An 8,879-nucleotide genomic window follows, 5' to 3' on the forward strand; every position below is an offset into this window, starting at 1 on the left:
TTGTACAGATGCTTTTTAATTTTATGTAGCCCCATTTGTCCATCCTTTCTCTTAGTTGCTGGGCTGCTGGAGTTCTATTCAGGAAGTCCTTGCCTACACCTATTGCTTCCAGAGTATTCGCTGATTTTTCCTGTACTAACTTCAGAGTTTCAGGTCTGATATTAAGGTCCTTGATCCATTTGAGTTGATCCTAGTACAGGGTGATAGACATGGATCTAGTTTCAGTTTTCTACAGGCAGATAACCACTTTTCCCAGCAACATTTGTTGAAAAGGCTGTCTGTCCTCCATCGTATGTTTTTGGCGCCTGTGTCAAAATTTTGGTGGGCGTGGCTATGTGGATTCATATCCAGGTCCTCTGCTCTATTCCACCGGTCTTCATATCTATTTTTGTGCCAGTACCATGCTGTTTTTATTGCTATTGCTTTGTAATATAGTTTGAAGTCAGGTATTGTGATACCTCCAGCATTGCTTTTTTTGCTGAGTATTGCCTTGGCTATTCACTGTCTCTTATGTTTCCAAATGAACTTTAGGGTAGATTTTTCAGTCTCTGCAATGAATGTCATTGGGATTTTGAAAGGAATTGTGTTGAACATGTAGATTGCTTTTGGTAATACAGCCATTTTTACTATGTTGATTCTACCTACCCATGAGCACAGGAGATCTTTCCACCTTCTGTAGTCTTCCTCAACCTCTTTCTTCAAGGGGTTTGTAGTTCTCCTTGTAGAGGTATTGACATCCTTTGTTAAGTTTACTCCTAGGTATTTGATTTTTTTTGAGGCATTTGTAGGTGGAATTGTTTTCATATATTCCTTCTCAATTTGTTCATTCTTGGTATATAGAAAAGCTAATGATTTTTGTAAGTTGATTTTGTATCCTGCCACATTGTTGAAGCTGTTTATTGTGTCTAGGAGTTTTTGGGTGGAGTTTTTTGCATCTTTAAGATATAGGATCATGTCATCTGCAAATAGGGATATTTTGACAGTTTCTTTACCTGTTTGTATTTCTTTTTATTTCTTCTTCTTGCCTTATTGCTCTGGCTTGGAATTCCAGGACTATCTTGAGTAGGAGTGGAGATAGTGGGCACCCTTGTCTCGTTCCTGATTTTACAGGAAAAGGTTTCAGTTTTTCACCATAAGTATGATGTTGGCTGTAGATTTGTCATATGTAGCCTTTACAATGTTGAAGGAACATTCCTTCTGTTCCTAGTTTTCTTAGAGCTTTTATCATGAAGTGGTGTTGGATCTTGTCAAAGGCTTTTTGTGCATCTATTGAGATAATCAGTGGTTTTTGTCTTGGCTTCTATTGATGTGCTGTATTACATTTATAGATTTGTGGATGTTGAACCACACCTGCATCCCTGGGATGAAGCCGACTTGGTCATGGTAAATGATCTTTCTGATATGTTGTTGGATTTGGTTTGCCATTATTTTATTGAGCATTTTTGCATCGATGTTCATTAAGGAGATTGGCCTATAGTTCTCCTTTTTTGGAGGTGTCTTTGTCTGGTTTTGGGATGAGGGTAATATTGGCTTCATAAAATGAGTTAGGCAGTGTTCCTTCCCTTTCTATTTCGTGGAACAGTTTAAGGAGGGTTGGTATTAGTTCTTCTTTAAAGGTCTGGTAGAATTTAGCAGAGAACATGTCACATCCTGGTCTTTTGTTTTTTGAGAGACTCTTTATTGCTGCTTCAATTTCATTTCGTGTTACAGATCTGTTTAGGTGGTTAATGTCCTCTTGGTTCAGTTTTGGATGGTCATTTCTTGAAGATCTAACACATCTTGACATGAGTGCGTCCTTAGTGTCCATGTTCATGTCCAAGAGTAAGGCAGCAAGGTCATCAATGCAGACTGAAAATGGCCCTGTCACTCACATCCTCTGCAGCTGGCCCTTTCTTGTCCTGTCCTCGCTCCCTTCTCATCTCCACTGCGCCCTAAACTAAGCCACTTGCTTACAGTTGCAGAATTCCAGCCACTGCCAGGAGGCAGGCAGCATCTTCATTTTCATCTCTGTGGTCACTGCTGAGTCTGCTCTGAGTCTTTGGCCTCCTTGCTAGGTCTTCACCAAAGCCCAGTTGTGGAAGAACGCTGTGGTACAAACAAGAATGTTAGAAGGCTGAAAACAACAGGCAATAAAACTGCGAATTGCTGGCTTCATTTATAATACCTTTTGTATATTTTTCTTTTTTCTTTTTTTTTTTAGGAATCTGAAGCTTTATTCCTGAAGGCAATTAAAGCAAATCCAAATGCTGCAAGTTACCATGGTAATTTGGGTAAGGAAAGTTTTCTGTTTGAATCATTGAAAGGAAATCCTGTATAATTACGATGAAATGGGCATGTTTCTTTATTTATGTATGTATGTATTTATTTTGGTGGTACTGGGGTTTGAGCTCAGGGCCTCACGCTTGCTAAGCAGGCATTCTACCACTTGAGCCACTCCTCCAGCCCCTGAAATGGGCGTATTTCTGTAAATTAATGTTGGGAGAGTAGGTGTTTTTTTTCCCCCCAAAGCTAGCCTGTAATGTCCTTCATAATTTGGTTTGAAAATATGGTTTCATTATGACACTTAAAAGATAATTAAATACTAGTCAAATTTACAAATTATAATTTTTCATGACCAGGACAAACCCTCCCTTTACTGAATTTATCACCTTCCTATGGTTGGCACTCAGCCATCCTTCCTTGTGTGCTGTGATGTTAAGCTGAGAAGTACTTTGGAAGTTTCCCATCAAACACACCTGCTCCCTCCTGACTGGTCCTCTCTGCTTCTGTTCCCTTATGCCATGGCTAAAAGTGCACTTGGGGCTATTTGTTCCCCAAAATTCCTCTCTTCCAATCTTACATCACCATAGTTAGGATTCTCAGAAATCTGTAAATACCAGCGTGCTAATACTTAAAATGCTCAGTCATCACAAATTTGTCTTAACTCATTTTGTTGTTTGGTTTTTTTTTTAGTACTGATGTTTGAACTCAGGGCCTCACACTTGCTAGGCAATGCTCTACTACTTGAGCCATGCATCAGTCCTTTTGCTTTTCACTCGTGTTTTTCAGATAGGGTCTCACAGTTTTGCCCAGGCCAGTCACAGACCTGAATCCTCCTATCTCCACCTCCTGCATAGCTGGGATTACAGGTTTATGCCACCATGCCTAGTTTTTTCACTAATTCTGTTCCCTGTCACTCTGAAGCTGCTCATCACAAAAGCCACAAAGCATCAATGTTGCTCTTCTGTCCATATAGAAAGGTAGTTTATTTACAAAATCCGTGTGACAAGCTAACAATTAAGTTTATTGAAATTATCATGTGGCAGTCAGACTTTTATTTCCAGCTGGCAGCACACAAGTTCCTACTTTGCCAAAAGTTGTAGGTGTAGGGAAATCTTTATTTAAAATGAGTAGGTGGCTTCTTTTCTTTATAAATAAAATAAAAGGCTGGACTTCTGCATAGTCAGAGCTCTAGGCTATGGCCCCACCCTAACCAGCCTGCCTTCCTGGAAATTTCATAGCAGCATTGAGATAATAACATTGCTGTAGGCTGACAAGTCCCATCTAGTGATAAGAAGAGGCCTAGGAGTAACTGGAAAGGGCTAAATGGACAGTCGCCGGGGCATGTGTTTACAATAAAGTTTGTAGTACAAACAATATTTTTTTAAACAATGATATTTGAAAACTGTTTGTAAAGGTCCTATAACAGATCTTTGTACAGTGGTTGGGAATACTGCAAGTTACTCAGAAACGCTTCCAGTGAAATTCATCTCTGCTATTTCAGCTGTGCTGTATCATCGCTGGGGACATCTCGACTTGGCCAAGAAACACTATGAAATCTCCTTGCAGCTTGACCCCATGGCAGCAGGCACCCAGGAGAATTATGGTCTTCTAAGAAGAAAGCTAGAACAAATGCAGAAGAAAGATGGCTGACCTTTTTCCTTTGTATTTTGAGTTTGTGCCTGTGCGTGCATGAGGCATGTCACTAATATTATGTACTTATGTTTAACCATTTAGTATTCTTAGACCTGGTGTTTATTTTACTATAATTTTTTCTATGAAAACAAAGACATGCAAAAAGATTTTAGCACCAGCAATATACTCTTGAATGCTTGATATGGTTTTTGCCTTGAAATTGTATTTTTTCAGACAACTCAGATGTAATTCTAAAATCCCAAAAGTGAAACCTTTTTTTAGCTAAACAGAAAAAAGAGAAAATATTATCTTGAGTAGCTTTTATTAGCATTAAACCTGTATTTGAGATGTGAGCCTTGTGTATGAACTAGTATTATTAAAACTCACTTGTGACTAGGAAATGACAGACTTGTACAATTTATATAAATATCAAATGTGTCTGTATATTAGCATTTTTATTTAATGACAAAGTAAATTAAGATTTTGGGGTTTTAATGGTTTTACAATATACCATGAATTTTGTTTATAAGGAAGTATTTATTTGTATTTTTATGTATTGAGCAAGGCAAAAAAAATGAAAGAAGAATTGAAAATTTTAACATCTGGTATATCTAGATACTTTTTCCTGAATAGGAAGAAACTGACTCCTGTAATTTTTTTTTTTTGTATTTTCCAACTTGTGCAGTTTTAATACCAGTAGGTTATATAATATTCTGTAGAAACTGTCAGTGCTGATAGGCTATTCCAGCCATGCCTTAGGCAAAAGTAGACAGCCTGCTGTCTTTGTTTCTGTTACATTCTGTGTTAAGAGGGCTACACATCTATGTTGTGTTGTATTGTTTTTAACTGGGAAATGGTTTTCCATTTTGCTTAATGATACTACAAGACATTACTCTATCCAAAAAATGCAAGAGGTAAATTTTCTCTCAAAAGGAATCATATTTGGGGACTTTGTAAGATTCTTAAGAATTGGGTTATTTTTCCTGTTTCATTTCATCAAAATAGTCATGTTTACTTGTTTTATTTTTTCTCATGTTGACCTAATTATGCAATATCTGTAATTTCTTATACAGTAAAGTTATTACACAAGCTGTCATGAAAGTGTCATATGAGCTCTTGTCAGATGTTGTTGAGGTTAGTAAGCTTTTTTATCCTCCTTTCCCTTAAAATGGAATCGAAGTGACTAACTAGTTCATCCTTTCTGCCGTGTAACTTCTATTTGACTTTAGGGCCCATCTTGTAATTGCATTATGAAGTTATCCAAGTGCAAAGAAAGAGGTGCATAGATTCACTTTGAGATGAATTTGATTGTCTACACTGTCTTTTGGGGGGACAAATCTGTGTAGAGTTGTAAGTCAGCAATTGTAACTTACAGTAGTTGAAATATATCAGTAGTTGAAATAGATCTTTTGAAAATGCTGTGTTACAGACTTTTCTTAAATGGTCCCAAAATTCAGTTACAATTTATAGATCTTTTGGGAGCAGGGGCTCTTATTATTTATCTTCCTATAGTGCTTAGCATGGCAGGTAATAGATGTACTATGTAAGTTGTGTTGGGTTTTTTTAAGCAAAAAATTTTTTTTGAAATGGTACTTGTTTTTTGAGAGTAAAGAAAAAATATTTCTTCTCAAAGCTCCTTCAGGATCTTTTTTTTTTTTTTTTCTGTCTGACACTAAAACTTTAGTGTCAAATTGAGATGCACAGTTCTGGACCCCTGCCTACTAAAGAATTCCCTCAACTCTCGCCATTTCATCTCTCAGGAGTCCCTCTGTGGCTGTTTTCTTTCCAGAGAAAACAGTCATTTAGTTGATGGATATTTCAGGAAGTCTTTTATCTCTGCAGATTTTGGAAGTGTACCCCGCCTGCTCTCTTTCCTTCTCTTCCTATCTTAAGGCAACCATCCTCTTTGTTTCATGGGTTTCCTTCCTAACAGAACTGAAGCGGATGGGCTCCCAGTTGGGTATCCCTATGTAGCCCAGGCTGGCCTCAAACTCATAATCCTACAGCTTCAGCCTTCTGAGTAGCTGAGATTAGAGACATACACCACCATGCCTGGCTACTATCTTTTTTATTTTAATGTTTTGACTACTAATGACAATTTGGGAGAGCAGTGTCTAAACAAGTGTGGGTAAATCTGATCTTCTCTTTCACCTTGTTGAAACCTGGCAGACAGGTTTGTTTGGCTGGCTTTTTAGCTTGTGTGACTGCAGTATATACCTGGTTCTTCACTCATTTAGATTTGCTTCAGTTTAGATGCAGGCTGGCATTTGTTTTCAAGTTTCATCCTGTCAGCCATTGCCTACTGAATATAGAGCTCCTTGGGGTTCTGAGTCTTTCTTGGGGCGGGGGGAGATACTGGGGTTTGAACTCAGGACCTCATGCTTGCTAGGCAGGTACTCTGCCACTTGAGCCACTTCAGCATCCCTGCTTTGGGTTGGATATTTTTGAGATAGGGTCTCACAAACTATTTGCCCTGGTCTGGCTTTGAACCACGATCCTGATCTCTGCCTCCCAAGTGGCTAGAATTATATGTGTGAGCCGTTGGTGCCTGGCTCAATCACATTTCTTGATCATGGTTGTTACATTTTACTTCAAGCTCCTGATTTAAAATGTCACATGAAGACAGCCTTGAGTCAAGGTGTTGAACATTGTATCCATACTTATATTCAAACAGCTTGAACTTTGAGATGACAGATGTAGGTATTGGCCCTCCCACTGTGGCAAAAGCAATCATTTAGCATTGCCTAAGCCCATTCTTCATCTTTAAAGACCTACCTCATAAGATGGGAATCTCTTTGTCCAGTAGACTCTCCATAAATGATAGGTTGGGTTTTGGAAAAAACATCTGTGTTTATAGCAAATAAGATCTTAAATACATCTGTTCAGCTGGATGTGGTAGGGCAGCCACTCAGGAGGCAGATTGAAGTTTGTGGCCAGCCCAGGCAAAAGTTAGAAAGACCCTTGCTGGGCACCGGTGGCTCATTCCTGTAATCCTAGCTACTCAGGAGGCAGAGATCAGGGGGATTGCAGTTCGAAGCCAGCCCAGGCATATAATTCATGAGACCCTATCTCAAAAGAACCCATTACAGAAAAAGGCTGGTGGAGTGGCTCAAGGTATAGGTCTTGAGTTCAAATCCCAGTACTGCAAAAAAAAAAAAAGTTACCAAGACCCTATGTCAATAACAAGCTAGGCATCTTGGTGCATATCTGTAATCCCCACTTCTCAGGCAGGAGAGGTAAGAGGATCAAGATTTGAGGCTGGCCTGGGAAAAGTTAGACCCTATCTGAGAAACAAGCAAAAGATGCTGAGGGCAGGGTTCAAACAGTAGAGTGCCTGCCTAGCAAGCACAAGGCTGGTGAATTCAATCTCCAGTACCTCCAAAAATAAAATTACTTCCTCGTTTGTTCAATAAATAGTGACTGCTTGCACATGGCAGAGATCTCTTAGGCCTGGGAATACAAAGGTGAGTAGGTTGACATCCCTTATTCTGAGCAGTGAACAATCCAGTCCACTATAGAGCTATCAGGTTCAGAGAATGGGTGAATATTGACAGACACTAACCATAATCCTATGACTACTAACTGTGAAGAATTCCAATCTAACCTGAAGTCAGGAGAGGCTTTCATGTGATAGTGACTTCTGAGCTGCGATTTAATAACGTTAGAAAGTCACTCTAGACCAGCTCCTTCCAATCAAGGGAGACTTTGCCCTCTAGAAGGCATTTGGCAAGGCCTGGAGATACTTTTGTTACAACAGATTGGGGGTGGGGCAGAGGGGAGAGGCTACTGTACATCCTACCATGCACAGGATAACCCTCCACTATTGAAGACCAGGCATGAATTCTGGACTGGGAATAATGGAGTTTGCAAAGACTCTTCTACCATAATTTTCCCAGTACCTGGTGTCTTGACCTTTGTTCTCACATCTCCTTGAAGAATACAACCTGCTGTGTCCACATATCAGCCCCCTGATGCAAAACTACATAAAGTACCAGAACTGTTAGGAGACCCCCTGATGCCAAGATTAATCAATACCTTAGACAAGGTGTCTTGCATGCCTTGATGGTTCCAGAACTGATGTGTCGTAATTAAACTTCATTAGCCTTAGGAAAATTAGCCCACCAGACCTCGTTCCTTTCACCTTAGATCAAAGAATTGTTGAAGCTTGATTTTTACCTGAGTCTTTTCTTTGTACTGGCCTATAAAATAAACAGTCTGGCTCAGGTAGGTGCTCAGGTTTCCCACCAGGAACGTGCAGCCCTCCCGTCCCCAGCTTTTCTGTTTTATGTTTTATGTCTATATGTCTGTGTGTGTCTTATTTCTCATTCCCTGCCACTCTTAGTCAGGTTCACACAGCATACCCACGTAGGTCACAGGCACTCCACAAAAAGATTTTATCTACCCCAAAATGTCTGTACTAACAAGGCTGAGAAAAACCCAGACCATGCAGAAGAAACAGCATACACAAAGCCCTGTGGTGAGAAAGTGCAAGTATTTGGTGTGCAGAGTCCAAGGAGGAAGGGCAGGGGTACTTCACAGGGCTGGCAAAGGTGGCAGGAGCCAGCTGGTGCCAGGGTCACAGAGCAAGGGGTCTTTATCTTAAAGCATCCAAGGATTCAAAGCAGAGGAGGACCGCGGTCAGGTTTATGTTTCGACAAGATCACTTTGCTGGTGAGGAAGGAATTGAAGAGGCCAAAAGGATGGGAGCAGAGCAGCAGAGAGAACATTTCCAGTGTCCAGTGCTGGAATGAAGGTCAGTTGGTGCCCCCTAAGTGGCAATGGGTTAGAGAAACCAGAACCAAGCTGAGAAACATGTAGGAGTCAGTGGGATGAATGGGGTGCAGGTGGGAGGGATTGAGGTGTCAGGGTCTTAGTTCAGCACAGACTGACAGAAGCCTTTGAGAGATAGGGGCTTGACAACTGAGGCCAATAGGAAAAGGGGAACAGGTACTAGAGAAAAGGTTAGATCAAAAAGAATTAACCTA

General features: G+C 40.1%; 1 protein-coding gene across 6 annotated transcripts in view; it reads left to right on the top strand.

Moving 5' to 3' along the window:
- The window catches only part of Tmtc4 (transmembrane O-mannosyltransferase targeting cadherins 4), a 62,638-nt gene extending 57,325 nt beyond the window's left edge, over nucleotides 1–5,313 (top strand). For 5 of the 6 annotated variants that reach the window (XM_074043040.1, XM_020160886.2, XM_074043042.1 and 2 more), the window contains 2 exons: nucleotides 2,201–2,270; nucleotides 3,764–5,313. In XM_074043040.1, coding sequence (XP_073899141.1) covers nucleotides 2,201–2,270; nucleotides 3,764–3,912 — 219 coding nt within the window. In that variant the 3' untranslated portion in view covers nucleotides 3,913–5,313. The remainder of the gene's footprint in view (nucleotides 1–2,200; nucleotides 2,271–3,763) is intronic. The other variant, XR_012436157.1, reaches the window with a different exon arrangement.
- Nucleotides 5,314–8,879: the final 3,566 nt, after the last annotated feature.

Source organism: Castor canadensis, chromosome 10, assembly GCF_047511655.1.
Source record: "Castor canadensis chromosome 10, mCasCan1.hap1v2, whole genome shotgun sequence".
Classification (NCBI taxonomy): domain Eukaryota; kingdom Metazoa; phylum Chordata; class Mammalia; order Rodentia; family Castoridae; genus Castor; species Castor canadensis.